At 44.8% G+C, this 16,902-nt stretch overlaps 1 protein-coding gene across 2 annotated transcripts in view; it reads left to right on the top strand.

Moving 5' to 3' along the window:
• Positions 1-16,902, top strand: part of luzp1 (leucine zipper protein 1) — a 150,108-nt gene that overhangs the window by 119,258 nt on the left and 13,948 nt on the right. For both annotated transcript variants that reach the window (XM_043717397.2, XM_043717400.2), the window contains exon 2: positions 628-3,830. In XM_043717397.2, the coding sequence (XP_043573332.2) occupies positions 879-3,830 (2,952 nt within the window). In that variant the 5' untranslated portion in view covers positions 628-878. The remainder of the gene's footprint in view (positions 1-627; positions 3,831-16,902) is intronic.

Below are 16,902 nucleotides of genomic sequence, written 5' to 3'. Positions count from 1 at the left end.
CTCAGACCTGTTCGGTCCAATTAAAAGAACCCATGACAATTTCAGAGGAAAGTTCCCCAGTGTATTGGTGAAGGTCTGTCCCTCAACCAACAACACTGAAACCCATGAATCGGTCATGATCACATTTGCTATTCTTTATGGGAGCTTGCTGTGCATAAATTTCCTACATCACAACAGCAGTTACACTTCAGAGATGACCTCTGGCTGTAAGGCATGATGGGATAGCCTGATGTTGTGAAAGGTGCCATGTAAATACAAGTTTGTTCTTCTTTCACTATTCTATACCCCTCCAAGAGCCCGAGGAGGAGAGAGGGCGGTAATCTTTCATTGTGGTCTCATGTTTTGATACTAACAGTGACACCTTTGGTGAGAATTTGCTCCCCATCAGTTGGTGTAGCTTTGGCAGATATTGCGTTTACTGATGTACCTGGGATTTCTGCTGTAGTTTGAGTATCCGATCAGGAGAATCCCAGAGGCTGTTCACAATCACTAGGTATTCTCTAATGAGTCTGTACACAGGGATTTGCCTGACTAAGATAATTACAGTGGCGCTTATTAATTAAAACTCTGACACTCTAACCACCATGGCAAGATTTCTCAAGTGTCTTTTTTTTCTTTTCCTAACAGGTTAAAATGGTTTTGAATCCAAAAAGAGCATTTCAGATGCAAAGGAAAAGGGGATTTTTGTCGAACTGAAAATTTGTGTTGGAGGATATTTTGGGATTAAAGGAAGAAGGTTTGGCCGCAGGAAGGGGCAGTGCATAAATGCTCAAAAGAAGGAGGAAGAGTTCAAAGAAGAAAGATAAATCCTTCCCCCTCCCAACCCATCCCCCGTCCCTTGATCTTGGCCTTTAGCAAGATCTTCCAAGGGAGTGGAGATGACTGACACAATGAGCCTCAAAGAGACTTCAAACAGGCACCTGCGGCTAAAGCTGAACAGTCTGGGTCGCCGTGTAGATGAGCTAGAGGAGGCCACGAGAAACCTACACCGAACGGAGGATGAGTTGATGGACCTGCAAGACAAAGTGATCCAAGCTGAAGGCAGCAGCTGCAGCCTCCTGACCGAGGTGGACAACCTGCGCAAGAGGGTACTGACTATTGAGGGGAAAGACGAGGAGGTCCGCAAGGCTGAAGACATGTGCAGGACCCTGAAGGAGAAGCTGGAGGCGGAGGTCAAACTGAGCCAAGAGCTCAAGGCTGAGATCGAGAAGCTGCAGGACAGGATGGGGGAGCTGGAGAAATTGGAAGAGGCTTTCAATAAGAGCAAATCGGACTGCACTCAACTGTGCCTGAGCTTGAATGAAGAGAAGAATCTCACCAGGAAGCTGATCACTGAACTGGAGGTCCTCCGAGCCAGAGTGAAGGAACTGGAATCCACAGAAAGTCGACTCGATAAATCAGAGAAAAGTATCATTGAAGAGCTGGAAAAATTAAAATCGATAACCGTCATTTTAGCAGAGGAGAGGAAGACCATGAACGAAACACTGAAGCAAAATGAACAAGTTATCCAGGACCTTACAAAGAAACTAGAACAAAATAACAAGATAAATGAGACAGATCAAAGCTGGAACTCGTCAAATCTCAGGACAAATGTCAATGAGAAGACACATAACTATTCAGGGGACAGAGGTGATCTCAGGATTGAGGATGACTTGTCCACAGGCCTCTCTCCGAAAAGCAGTCTGGCAAAGAAAAGTTTAGACTCCCTAAATATAACACACAATGTTGGACTCAGAAACAAAGGATCCCGTGAAGGTCAGGAGGACAACAAAATTAAGGATCTCACTCAGGAAATCGAAAAGTTAAAGAAACGTCTGAAACTGCTGGAGATGGTAGAGGAAGATCTGAAGAAAACAGAAGCCAAACACAATGAGTTACAAGAGAGGTTTCTGAATGAGCAATGCAAAGCCAAAATGCTAGCCGATCAGATCGAGGAGATGAAATCGCAAATGACGAGGAACAAGGCCGTAGAAAATGGCGAGACTGCACACCAGGACATTCGCTTCAGGTCTCGACAGGACAAAACAAAGTACAAAAGTGTAGCCGCGGCAGAACCGCACATCCTGAAAGAGAAGGTACACGAAGTGTCATATCAGTCACGGTCACCGAGAGAGAAAGTGAGAAACAGAGACTTGTTGCTGGATGATGACAACACGGGAAAAGGTTACAGACGTCCCCTCAGTCCCAATGCAAGACGAAGGTTTCAACGGCCCTCTTCAAACCCAAGAACAGCTTCCAATGAAAAGAAATCCGACGATAAATCTTTTCCACACAGCTATAGCTCTGCACAGAAAGATCAGGACCTGCAGCCAGAGAAGCTTAAGAAAACGAGGGAGCCTCCATCAGTGCTCAGTCGCTATCCTCCAGCAGCTAATGAATCCAGTGTAAAAAGACCCTGGAACACTCAAAATAAACAGAACGAAAACGGACCAAAGTGCAAAGCAGATACAGTGTCCAGGGACTATAGTGATTTAGAACAATCGTCTGAAAGCCAGAGAAAGGCTCTCAGCTATTTACACAATTCTGAAAATGAGAATGTAGCATCTCAAGATGAGGTAAATGATTCTGGTGAGGATTCATCGTCCACGAGTACTACTGCTAGCCTTTTGAATGGAATGTTTCCCTCTTACAGGAATCACACAGCTTCACCAACATCCAGCGGTGAACTGAAGGATGCCAACCTGCCCGAGGGTGAAGTGCCAATGAGCGCCAATAGTGAGTCAGCTGCTGTAAAGACGGCTGAAAAGTTGCCAATACGTGAGGAGCCAGAAACCACGATGGAAGCCACGCCCGTGACAACAAGAGCGCGCAGGTCTAGGTATTTGTATTCAACAAAGTCCCAGGACATGGAAACCGTGGACGTGAGGGGGAGACAGCCACTCAGCTCTAAACCCACTGAAACCATTGCCTCTGAAGATGCGGCTACGAATCAAAAGCCAGGCCTGGAGCTGAAGAGGATTTGTAGCCCCAGAGAGGGCCTGAGATCCAAAGCAATTATTAAACCGGCTATATTCGCCATTGACAAGAAGGAAATAATGACAACCGGGTCGGAGCCAATTGATGAAGAGCATGGGCTCTCACCCAAAACTGTGCCAAATAAAGTGACCAGTAGCATCACTATACCTCCATCAGGTTTGTCCTGTCAAAGGATCAATAGTACTGTGATACCAAAGGAGAAACACACTTCCACAAGCAATATTACAATCAGTTCAAGTGAGACACCTTTACAAAGGAGCAATATTAGTATTCCCTATGAAATCTCGATCCGTAAGAGCGATATTACAATGAAGCCATCAGAATCGGACAGCTCAGATGAAGAAGAGACTGAATCAGTGTCTGAGGTGTCAGTGAGCAGCAGTATTACAGTCAAGTCCCTCCGGTATGAAGATGGCGACATTGGCGGAACGTCCTACGAAACAAGAAGGAGGTCTCGCACGACGGAAACAGAGACGAAAAGTCTCCCCGTGGATCCGCCGGAGAGAGCTTCATGGAGGAAGAGCCGCATTGGGGCCCAGGTGGAACCTACTCACTACAACACTGACCTCGGCACGGATTTCTCCCGAGTAACGGTGAGGAAAGCGAACCGTGCCCCCGCCGCCAACGAAGCGGCTGAGCCGAGCGGCGGCTCCAGAGCGATAGGAACTGATGGGTACACGAAGAGGGCAAATAACTTTTCCAATTCTTCGGACTCGGTGGAAATTAAAAGCAGCCTCACGTCAGACTCGGCTCCTCACCGGAGCTACTATAGCGCAGCGGACAGTATCCTCCGAAGGAAGCAGAACGCCACCGTCGCGTCCAAGGTAGCAGATTGGAACAACACCTGCTCATTGGTGAGTCACACTTACAAAGTGTATCCTGAGCCCGTCCTTTCAAATAGCTGCTATGTCAATGAATTTAGAAGGGTCAGAGGTAATCTCATTGTGAAACAAAGAAGATTCCTAATAGATTGGAGAGCGGCAATGTTGAGAAATTGTTATCCCCTGACTGAGGAATTGGAACAGCAAAGAGACTGGAGGACGCAGTTTCTGAGGATGGATGGAGAGGGGGCTGAGCTGTTTAGGACAGATCCAAAGAGCAGTTTCCTCACTCAATGTTTAGAAGCCTGTGCCCAAACAGCTACAGATGCCCAGACATTGAATAGATAGAGAGGGCTCGGTTGATGGTCAGGTGTTTGGTGTCACCTGCAAGGATGTAGACCAGGTCCTGGCAAGTGGGATGGGAATGGGAGGCTAGTTTACCTAACCAGTGCTGATAATTTGTGCTGAATGGCCTCTTTCTGTTCTGTAACATTTTCCTGTGGTTCTAATCAAGGAATTAGAGTCAGCTTTCAGTTTTGAGCTTGACCCTTGGATCCAGAACTTTGGGATTTGGGGACAAATATGTTGCCAGCTGAGCCGAGGCTTAAACCAGTAAACCAGGCCTTCAGTCCTGATGAAGGGCTTTTGCCCAAAACGTCGATTCTCCTACTCCTCAGATGCTGCCTGACCTGCTGTGCTTTTCCATCACCACTCTAATCTTGACTTAAACCAGTAAATACCGGCCTAATAATTCAAAGGCCTGGAACATGGGAAAAGCAAGGGGCCAGGATTCCAAGCCCACCATGGCAGTTTGAGAGTTTAAATTTGGTCTGAAAGTTCTGGAGTTTCAAAACAAAAGCTAGCCTCAGTGTAAGTGACTGTGGATTATTAATTAATAACTCAACTGATTCTTTAGGAAGTAAAGTTGCCCTGTTTCTCCGGCCCGTTATGTGATTGCAGTCCCACTATCACCAAATCGAGCAGGATGGTACAGGATCAGTGCAGAAACGACGTTCCCAATGACGAGGGAGTCCAGAGCCAAGGATCTGAGAATGCGGGGTCAGTTATTTAGGACTGAGACAAGGAGAAATATCATTACCCAAACAGTGGTGAGCCTGTGGAATTCTCTGCCACAGAAAACAATTGAGGACAAAACATTGAATGTTTTTGAGAAGGAGTTAGATATCGTTCTTGGGGCTAAGGGGATTAAAGGGACAAAGTAGGAACAGGAGACTGAGTTGGATGACCAGTCATGATCATATTGAATGGTGGTGCAGGCTTGTAGGGCTGAATGGCCCACCGTCTGCTCTGATTTTCTGTGTTTTATTCCATTGCAATCGACACTTGACTAAAACGATGTAGCATCTCCTCAGTCCAAGAACCACCTCCACGTTAGAGTCACAGCAATCTGGAGCACAGAAAAGGGCCCTTTGGCCCATCAAATCTGTGTCAGTCTAAACCAACCAGTAATTATTCTATTCCCATTTTCCAGCTCTTGTCTGGGCATCTTCAATGTGATGCGGGTTTCTGCCTCTCCCACCCCTACAGGCAGTAAGCCCCAGATTCCCACCACCCTCTGAGTGAAACATCTCCTCCAAACCTCCTTAAACCTGTGGCCCCTGGTCATTGATCCCTCCATCAAGGAGAAAGGGTTCTTCCCGTCTCCCCTCTCTATGACCATCAAATTTTTCTCCATGACCCCTCTCAATCTCCTGTGTTCTAAGGACAGCAATCCCGGTCAGTCCCATCTCTCCCCATCACTGAAACTCTCCAGCCTAGGCAACATTCTGGTAAATCTCCTCTGCATCTAAAACCTCAGTGACAAAACAGTTCCTTTCATTACTGTCTTGATTTAACCATTGGCATCTTCTCTGCATTTAAAAAAAAATACTTTTCTGTCAACTCTCCCTTTTGCTTTCTAATTCTGAAGTAAAGCCAAGTGGCAGTCAAATTGCTTCCTGGCTTAGGGTCATTTAAGTCAGAAGATGGAGGATCCAGGCCCTATCTTTAGGGAGCTCCATTCAGAATCCAGCCCAATGCTCCTGAACAACATGAGAGATAGGGTTGCTGCAGTTTGCATGAAATCTCTAACCATTGTTTACAAAATCATGAAGGGTTAGACAGGGTGGATAGAGACAAGCTTTTTCCCAGGGTGAAGGATTCAATAACGAGAGGTCACGCTTTAAGTTTAAGGGGGATACACGCGGTAAGTACTTCACACACAGAGGGTGGTGGGCATTTGGAACGCGTTGCCAGCAGAGGTGGTAGAGGCAGGCACGATAGATTCTTTTAAGATGCATCTGGACAGATGTATGAGTAGGTGGGGAGCAGAGGGATACAGATGCTTAGGAATTGACCGACTGGTTTAGACAGTACACTTGGATCGGCTCAGACTTGGAGGGCTGAAGGGCCTGTTCCGGCTGTAAATTTTCTTTCTCCTTTTGTTCAAGTACAAGAAACAGAACCCGACTCAGGAAATCTACAACACGGGAGGTTGTCTCCTTCACTCATGGGATATTGGTGGCACTGGGGAACTCAGCATTTCCTTCCTTTGAGGAAAGTGCTGGTGAACTGCCTTTCTAACAACTGAATGGCATTCTGGGTTATTTCAGCAGACGGCTGAGGGTGAACAATATGATGTCTCTGGAGTCGCATAGAGGCCAGACTGGTTAAGGATGTCAGGTTTCATTTCTAAAGGACCGAACAAACCAGATGAGCTTTGACAACAATTTAATAATTTCACTTAATTCATTGAATTCAAATTTGGCCAGCTCCAATGGGAGGAGTCCTGAATACCTGTGGCCTAATCATTAGTCCACGCCTTTATCTTACCAACACAGCAACATAACCATTATGCGAGGAAATGGTGGGTAAAAGGCATTAACGTGTTTGATTAGCTATGAATGGTGAAACAGGCTAATCTTGATGACCAGCTTACTCCTGTTCTGATGTTCCTACACTGTAATTCCCAAGGAGGCTGTGGTCTCTTTTGTTGCCACAATGACAAGTTCCAGATTTCAAGCTGAGCCATTAAGCAGCCAACATGAGGTTTCCCAATAGGGAAAACAAGAAGGAAAAAATGATGTCAGCAGCAGGTAATCTGTCTTGGGCACCTCCTGCAGGTCAGATGTGGAACATCTCTCAAAGAATCATTGAAAGCTTGCTGCTGGGAAAAGGCACACAAATTTCAATATTTTTTAACAATTTGAACATATATTAATTTCTAACAAGTGTGTAAAACTGTAATTTTGTCTATTCAATGTGGGTATCATTGGCAACATCAGCATTTGATGCCCATTCCTAATTACCCCTGAGCTGAGTGGCTTGTTGGGCCATTTCTGAAGGCAGTTATGAACCAACCACATGATGGGGGCTCTGCAGTCACAGGTAGGCCAGACCAGGTAAAAATGGCAGATTTGCTTCCCTACAGAGAATTAGTGAACCAGATGGGATTTTAGTAAACAATTAGTGTTGGTTGTCATGGTCACCATTGCTGAGTCTAGTTTTTAATTCCAACTTTATTAGTTGAATTGAACACCCACCAGTTGCCGTTGCATGATGTGAAATGATCCCGTGGGATCATTTGTCCAGTGATATTACCACTAAGCCCTCATGTTCCTTAACAATCGGGAATTATGTCTAACCAAAATCAGGAGTGAATGATCTCAACCACGACTTGCAAATTGAGTAGGGGGGCCAAGGGTCCCTGAAGTCTTTTCCTTTCATCCAGTTATATTTATTACCGCTTCCATGCCCTCAGGAAATGGTGGCAAGGGGACTTGTAATGGCTTCCTATTCCTCAGCGCCAACACCCAAAACTGTCAAAGATTTTGATGTTAGTCAAGATCTTCAGTGATCTCAGACAGGATCAAGGTCTTCAGTGAGATATTGTTAACCCTGGGGCCCTTCTACTTCTTTTAACATTGGATCTTCTGGTGCTACAGCATTGTCTTGGTAAACAGGCCACCCAAATGGCTTTTCGTGACCAATTGAGTGCATTTGTCAGAAGGAGCATTGCAACAAATCTATGATGGGTGGAAAATACAACAGTTCTGCAGATTAAATGTTAGGAGATAAAGTGTTTTTTTCCCCTCAGTTTCATTTGTTTCTTTACAATGCATGTGGATTCTGCACGGGTGACGCCCCCACCCCAATTCTGAAAGGTGCCATCCCGCGGCCTCCAATATCTGAGCACCACGAGCCATCCTTGGCTTGGAGCTGTGTAACTGCCCCTTCGCTGTCACTGGGTCAGAATCATCAACCTCCCTTCCTACCAACGCAGAGAGGGGGTGGGGGGGGGGGGTGAGTTCAAAACAGGAAATGCTGAAAATACTCAGCAGGTAAAGACTTTTTCATCTGAACTGGAGAAAGGTGAGAAAGGCATTTGGTTTCAAGCAGGTTAAAGGAGGGGTGAGTGGAGAAAAAACCAGAAGTGAAGATTTTTGATAATGTGGAAGACAGGAGGCATCAGATAACGAAAGAGTTGATGGTACAGGGCCAGTGATAACAGAAGAGGAAAACAGAAGCTATGTCTAAGGTAGTGTTGAATCACGAATTGAATGGCTGGTGTCCAAGAGCAAATAAAAACAAGAGTGATACCAAAACAGTCAAAGAAAAAAGTGTATCCAAATAGGGCCAGAGGTTATGGTCTGAAATTGTGTTGAGTCTAAAAGGCTGCGAAGTGACTAATTGGAAATGGAGCTGCTATTTCTGAAGCTTGTATTAAGCTTCACAGGAGCCCTGCAGCAGACCGAGGATTGATAGATCAGTGTGGCAGAGAATGGATATGATAGGTCATCAAACTGTCAGGGATCATGCATGTGAACTGCATCTGCTTTTTGTCTCTCTATTGTAGAGGAGACTGCATTATGAACAGGGAATCTAAATGTCTAGGAATACACCAAGGCATGTTCCAAAACTATATCCTCTACCTTCTAGAAACATAGAATATAGGAGCAGGAGTAGGCCATTCGGCCTTTCGAGCCTGCACCACCATTCAAATGATCATGGCTGACCATGCCATCTCAGAATCCCATTCCTACCCTCTCCCCATACCTCTTGATCCCTTTAGCTGCAAGGACCACGTCCAGATCCCTCTTGAATATCTGAATAAACCGGCCCCTACAGCTTCCTTCACACGTTCACAACTCTCTGAGTGAAGAAATTCCTCCTCAGCTCAGTCCTGAATAGCTTGATCCTAATTCTTAGACAGTGACCCCCACCCCCCACCCCCCCATCCCCCCAGTTCTTGACTTACCCAACATCGGGGACATTCTTCCCGCATTTAGCCTGTTCAGTCCCATCAGGATTTTGTATGTTTCTACGAAATTCCCCATATTCTTCCAAATTTCTTGCGAGTACAAGCCCAGTCGATCCAGTCTTTCCTCATATGTCAGTCCTGTCATCCCGGGAATCAGTCTGGTGAACCTTCGTTGGACTCCCTCAGTAGCAAGAATGTCCTTCCTCAGACTAGGCAACCAAAACTGCACACAATACTCAAGTTGTGGCCTCACCAAGGCCCTGTATAACTGCAGCAAGACATCCTTAGTCTAATACACAAATCCTCTCACTATGAAGGCCAACATACCATTAGCTTTCCTCACCGCCCGCTGTGCCTGCACACCAACGCTCGGCGACTGGTCCACCATAACACCCAGGTCTCACTGCACCTCACCTTCTCCTAAACTGCCATCTTTCAGATAATAATCTGCCTTCCTGTTTTCGCCACCAAAGTGGATAACCACACATTTATCCACATTATATTGCAATTGCCAAGTATTTGCCCACTTAGCCAGTCTGTCCAAGTCACCATGTAGCCTCTTAGCATCCCCTCACAGCACACACTGCCACCCAGCTTAGTGTTGTCTGCAGATGTGAAGATATTGGAACCAGTTCCTGTGTCCAAATCGTTAATGTAGATTGTGAACAGCTGGAGTCCCAGCACTGAACCCTGTGTTAACCCACACATCAGTGCTTGTAACTCTGAAAAGGACCACCCGTTTATTCTAACTCTCTGCTTCCTGTCTGCCAACCAGTTCTCTACCCATGTCAATACATTACCTCCGATACCATTAGCTTTAGTTTTGCTTACTGATCTCTTGAGTGGAACCTTATCAAAAGCCTTTTCAAAGTCCAGATCCACATAATCCAGAAGGACAAGGGCAATAGATACATGGAAGCATCACCACCTTCACTATCCAGACTTGGAAATATATCACTGTTTCCTCACTGTCGCTGGGTTAAGATCCTGGAGCTCCCTCCGTAACAGCACTGTGGATGTATCTACAGCACTTGAGCTTTTATTCATTCACAGGAAGAGGGCATCATTGGCTGGGCCAGCACTTATTGCCCATCCCAATTTGCTCAGTGGGCAGTTAATATTCAACCACATTGCTGTGGGTCTGGAGTCACCAGTAGGCCAGACCAGGTAAGAAAAGTAGTTTCCTTCCCTAAAGGACATTAGTGAACCAGTTGGGTTTTCTTGACAATCAGAACAGATTCATGGTCACCGCTAGACTCCTAATACCAGGTTTTAAATTGAATTTGAATTCTATAATCAGCTGTGGCAGAATTCGAACCCAGGTCCCCAGTTTTTTAGCTGGGTCTCTGGCTTAACAATCACGTTTTAGTGGTTCAAGAGGCAGCTCATCAGCACCTTCTCCAGGGAGATTAGGGATGGACAATAAATGCTGGCCCAGCCAGCGATGGCTATACTCTGTGAACGAACTTGTACTAAAACTGGAAGAAGTACCTGTAAGTTATTGTTTATTCTCGGCATGTGTTTTGGAGCCTTGGAATGGAGGGTTCAGGGGAAGTAAAGAGCAGGTATCCTGCATGAGGTTGAGTTGATCAGCTTGGATGACTGGTTTGTAATGTAGAGAGATGCTAACAGCATGGGTTCAGTTCCCACTTCGGCTGAGATGACTGTGAAAGACTTTCCTTCTCACTCTCACCTCTGTCCTAAGATGTGGTGAGCCCCGGGTTAAACCAGCACCACTTGTCTCTCTCCAGTGAGATCTGGTAAAATAATGGGGACTTATGTTCTTTTTTCACCCTGTCCTCATTTCATCTGCTTAAAACATGAGTTTGTTCTTGTCAGATCTGACTGAGCTGAAGCATTCACTCTGTTTCTCTCTTCACAGTTGCTGCCTAACCTGCCGAGTTTTTAAAACATTTTCTGTCCTTGTCCCTAATTTCCAGTGTCCATGCCTTGTTGTTTTGGCAGAACAATGGGTGTCCCTACACTGCACAAACTGACGTGGTACAGGTTTGCAGCTAAGCAGCACTTTCTTTCAGGGCATTAGGAATGGACGATAAATGCTGACAATGCGCATATCCCGCTAAAGAATAAAAATAAATTTTAAAAGAAGGGTCTTGGTATTGTTATATCTTTTTTGGCCGTCATGCATTTACAGGCTGCTTTATTGTCTTGTGTTTCTTGGCCTCATGAGCAAGCAGTGTGCAGATAAGAGTTTTTCCTTTGGAAAGATCTGCTGTGTTTGGGACGTTGCACTGCAGGAATGTGTAGCTATTTGTGGGTTGAGGCAGAGGATCATTTCAAACCACCGGTGGCTTTGAGATGCCAAATATGAGTGGTGCCCAGTGACACTGAGGTCAGTATCAATGTTTGCAACTCCGTGGCCTGATATCACAGTAGTCTTACAACCAAAGCATCTGAAATGTTCCTTTACATCTCTCCTTTTAAAGAGTTGCAGTCATAACATTGTTTACCATTATTGTTGATAATCTGCTTTAACCCTTCCCTAATAAAGGGAATCTGCAGAAGCTGCTTTTGTCTCAAGTGATTTATGGAAATGTCTTTATTGGGAGGAAAAAGCTCATTAGTAAAAGAAAGAAATGAGCAAATCAGGAATTTTAATTATTCTGGCAATGCCAAAACCAATATTATTCTTAATGCAGTCATTCATCGCAGTCTCACTGACTCGAAGCAAAATCCACCATGAGTCCTTTCTTGCGGTGTTTAACAAGAGTGACAGCAATTTGGTTCCAAACTGAAAGCAAAGCATCTTTTTTCCTCAGCTTCTTACATTTAGTGATTCTGTAGATGTGGTGGGGTCATGTTTATTGCCAATCGAATGTGCAAGTTAGGAGCTATAGGCCATTCTGCCCATCAACCCTCCTCCATCATTCAACATAATCATGGTTGTGTTCTGAATTCCACTTACCCATAGACTCCGATAACACTCAATCCAAACAAAAATATTCAAAGACCCTGCCTCTACCACCTTCTGAGGCAGTGTTCCAAAGTCACATGACCCACTGAAGAGAGAAAAAACATTCTCCTCTCTCAGCTACTTTTAAAACTGTTCCTCCTCATTCTGGCCTCAAGAGAACACTTCTTTTCCACATTTACTTTGTCAAGACCACTCAGGATCTTATAAACGCCATCAAACCATCTCTCATTCTTGCAAACTCCAGTGAAATAAAGCCTGACCTGTCCAATCTTTCCTCATAAGACAAGCCATTGTATTAATCTAGTAAACCTCCTCACAACCACCTCTAATGCATTTAAACTATTCCTTAAATACGGAGACCAAACCTGCACACAGTATTTGAGTTGTGATCACACCAGTGCGTCACATAATTGAAGCATAGGGATTGCATTCCATTAAGCTTTTTAATAATTTACTTTTAGTCACCTGTAGACAAGAGCACCTAGATCTGTCTGAATCTGGGAATTCTGCAGCCATTCACCATTTAAATAACACTCTCCTTTTTCATTCTTCCTAACCAAAGTTCTAGGGGATGGTGAGCCATCTCCTGAATCGCTGCAGTTCCAATGTTGATGGTTTTGTCAAAATGTTGTCATGGAGAAACTTCCAAGATTCTGGCCAAGAGACGATGGAAAGATGGTAATCTAACTTCAAATCAGGATGGCTTGTGACATGGTGAAGAGCCCAGTCTCAGTGCTGATCGATGCAGACACGATGGGCTGAATGGCCATCTTCTGCACTGTAACATTTCTATCCCTCTGTGATCACACTGCTGTTTCTCCTTTATGGTGCTATAACGTGTGATGTTACAGTGACCTTAGTGATTTGCCTCTGGACATCCTTAGATCACACACTGCAGTCACAGTATGCTGGTAATGGGGGAGTAGATAAGGACTTGCTGATGAGGCATCAACCAAGGAAATAATTCTCCATCCCTGAGGCACAACTCGGGGATCTGATGGAATGCTGTCATCCCCCCTGGATGAGTGCAGCTCCAACAACACTGGAGCAGCTCAACACTTTCCAGGACAAAACAGTCTATTTGATCAGCACCCAATCCAACTTTGGTGCATGGTGGCTTCTATCTATAAGGACAAGAGGCAAAGGAACATTACCACCTGCACATACCCCTCCAAGTGACACACTTGGAACCAGTCCTCCATTCCTTCATTGTCACTGGGTCAGCATCCTGGAACTCCCTCTCTAATGAGCATTGTGAGTGTACTGTCACCAAACAGACCGCTGTGATTCAAGAAAATGGATCACCACCCCTTCCAACTCCCTCTGTTTGGGGAAAGACATCAAATGAGACTGTGGCTAGTGAATAGTCTGACTTCACTCTTAGAGAAAGACTTTGGGAGCCTTTCATCTTACATGAATGTTGGGGCCTACGACACAAATAATGGATCAAACCCAGAGAGTGGTGAGCCTGTGGAATTCTCTGCCGCAGAAGATGGCCTAGTGGTATTATTGCTAGACTATTCATTCAGAGTAAAGACTACAGATGCTAGAGATTAGAGTCGAGAATGTGGTGCTGGAAAAGCACAGCAGGTCAGGCAGCATCTGAGGAGCAGGAGACTTGACGTTTCGGGCAAAAGCCCTTCACCAGGAGTGATAGTATTTCAGAGGCCCTGCGATAACAGCAATATTTTCCAAGTCAGGATGTTGTGTCACTTGGAGGGGAACTTTCAGGTGGTGATGCCCCTTGCGTCTGTTCCCCTTGTCTTTCCAGGTGGTAGTGATTATGGGTCTGCTTCTAAAAAAAACAGAATCATCTGGAGAGAGTTACTTGATAAACATTTGCATATAAACAATACTTGATAAGGAGAAAATGGAGGAAACCATCCACTGTGAGGAGTGGTTGCAAATGCAGTTTTTTTTTAAAAGACTACAATTCCAAAGGCATCCCATTTTAATGTTGGTGGTTATATATGAAACTACTTTTATAATAATAACAAAAAACATTGAAAATACTTAGTGGGTCTGGCAGAATCTGTAGAAAGAGAAACAAAGTTTATGTTTTGAGTCTGGGATGACTCTCCTTTGGAACTAAAGGAAGGTAGACATTTAATGGTTTACTTGCTGTTCACACAGAGGGGATGCAGGAAAAACAATAAGGTGGTCATCAAGTAACAAAACAATGACCCACAGAGAGTGTGAATGGAAGAACAGTCCAAAAGTAAAACCATGAAGACTAAGGTTCAGACTAGCGTGTGGTGAAAGAAAATCAGAATCACAATGGTCTGATGTTGTTGAATTCAATGTTGTGTTCAGAATTAAAGATTTACATTTGGATGGGAATTTCAAAGGTATGGTTAGTAAGTTTGTAGATGACACCAAAATTGGTGGTGTAGTGGATAGTGAAGAAGGTTATCTCAGATTGCAACAGGACCTTGATCAGATGGGCCAAGGAGTGGCAAATGGAGCTTAATTTTGATAACCTTGAGGTGTTGCATTTTGTTAAGGCACATCAAGGCAGGATTTATACAGTTAATGGTAGGGCCCTGGGGAGTGTTGTTGAACAAAAGGACCGAAGGGTACAGTTGTATGGTTCCTTGAAGGTGGAGCCAGAGGTAGAGGGTGGTTACAAAGGCGTTTGGCAAGCTTTAGTTCATTTGTCAGTACATTGTCACTGGTCAGTGCACTGAGTATAGGAGTTGGGATCATCTTGTGGCTGTACAGGACGTTGGTTAGGCTGCATTTAGAATACTGCATTCAATGCTGGTCTCCTTGCTATAACAAAGATGCTGTTAAACTTGAAAGAGTTCAGAAAAGATTTACAAGAATGTTGCTGGGATTTGAGGGTTTGAGCTACAGGGAGAGGCTGAATAGGCTGGGTTATATTTTCCCTGGAGCATTGGAGGTTGAGGGGTGACCGTATTGAGGTTTATAAAATCATGAGGAACATGGATAGGGTAAATTGCCAAGGGGCAGGGGCATGGATAGGGTGAATAGCCAAAGTCCTTTTCCCAGGGTAGGGGACTCCAAAACAAACGGCATTGGTTTAAGGTGAGAGGGGAAATTTTAAATTTTTAAATTTTAAAAAGGCCTCAGAGGCAACCTTTTCACACAGAGGGTGGTGTGTGTACAGAATGAGCTGCCAGAGGAAGTGGTGGAGGCTGATACAATCACACACCCCAGCAAAAAAAACACACACACACACACACACACACACAATAGTGCAACACAACTGTGTGAATGAATTTCCCCACAATCTTACAGTCCTTCGACCACACACAGGGTCTAAACACAAGGGGAGAACATTTGGAAGCAAGTGAGAAAGACAGAAAACACTCTCGCCCTGTTCTCCAAAGAGATCTGCAAATGTAATTTGTTGGAGGGCATCTTGATCTTCCAGGAATTCCTACATCATATTAAATGAACCCATGCCTTTCCTTGCTGGTCAGTTCCTCATAATGAAGCAGAAGGGAAAATTATAGAAACCAAATGCCAACATTTGAATGGAGCAACATGTCTTCATACAAAATGTCTGCAAATAATTTAAGGTCAAAGCTATTGCTTATGTTAAAAGGAGGGTAAAAATGGACGAGGGGAAAAGGAGTGGGGGAGAGAGAGCTTGTGCCACTCAGCTCTCGACCTCATTAGAGCCTTGGTCCAAAAATGAAGCAAGGAGCTGAATTCTCAAAGTGAGCTGAGAGGCAGAGTTTAACCAACTGCAGCTTGCAGGAGTCCCAGAAAAGCCTGAAGTCAATGGGGTTTGAAGGTAAGCTTCCTGTATTTGGAGGAGGTTCACTAATCAGGTTCACAGATATCCGTTACAGAAGGAAATCAGTTCTCCTTACCTAGTCAGGCCTATGAGACTCCACACCCAATGTGGTTGACTCTTAACTACCCTCTGGGCAATTAGAGATGGCCAATAAAGACTGGGATGTGGAGGAACCGGTGTTAGATTGAGGTGTACAAAGTTAAAAATCACACAACACCAGGTTATAGTCCAACAGGTTTATTGGGAGCGCTGCTCTTTCATCAGGTGGCTGGCTTCGAAAGCATGTACTTCCAAATAAACCTGTTGGACTTTAACCTGGTGTTGTATGATGTTTAGCAATAAATACTGGCCAAGGCAGTGATGCCCATGTCCCATGAACGAATATGTAAAAAAGGCCCATCTCAAAATGTGAGCTGGCCATCGGGATTGGAAATGTACTTACCTACAGAATGTAAAGGGAGCCTGACCGTGAAAATGGTACTGACTTCTTGGTGAAGAGAGCTGATGGGAATCCTGGTCCTAGGGAGTGTTGCTGAACAAAGAGACCTTGGAGTGCTGGTTCATAGCTCCTTGAAAGTGGAGTCGCAGATAGATAGGATATGAAGAAGAAGGCGTTTGGTATGCTTTCCTTTATTAGTCAGAGTATTGAGTACAGGAGTTGGGAGGTCATGTTGCGGCTGTACAGGACATTGGATGGGCCACAGTTGAAATATTGCATGCAATTCTGGTCTCCTTCCTATGGAAAGATGTTGTGAAATTTGAAAGGGTTCAGAAAAGATTTACAAGGATGTTGCCAGGGCTGGACGATTTGAGCTATAGGGAGAGGCTGAACAGGCTGGGGCTGTTTTCTCTGGAGCGTCAGAGGTTGAGGGGTGACCTTATAGATGTTTACAAAATCATGAGGGCCATGGATAGGATAAATAGACAAAGTCTCTTCCCTGGGGTCAGGGAGTCCAGAACTAGAGGGCTTAGGTTTAGGATGAGAGGGGAAAGATATAAAAGAGACCTAAGGGGCAACTTTTTCACACATAGGGTAGTACATGTATGGAATGAGCTGCCAGAGGAAGTGGTGGAGGCTGGTACAATTGCAACATTTAAGAGGCATTTGGATGGGTATATGAATAGGAAGGGTTTGGAGGGATAT

Source organism: Chiloscyllium plagiosum, unplaced genomic scaffold (genome assembly GCF_037043375.1).
Source record: "Chiloscyllium plagiosum isolate Xiang-an unplaced genomic scaffold, Cpla_swu_hap1 HiC_scaffold_30, whole genome shotgun sequence".
Classification (NCBI taxonomy): Eukaryota; Metazoa; Chordata; class Chondrichthyes; order Orectolobiformes; family Hemiscylliidae; genus Chiloscyllium; species Chiloscyllium plagiosum.
Note: the sequence above shows the minus strand (reverse complement) of the source record. Positions and strands in the feature narration are given on the sequence as shown.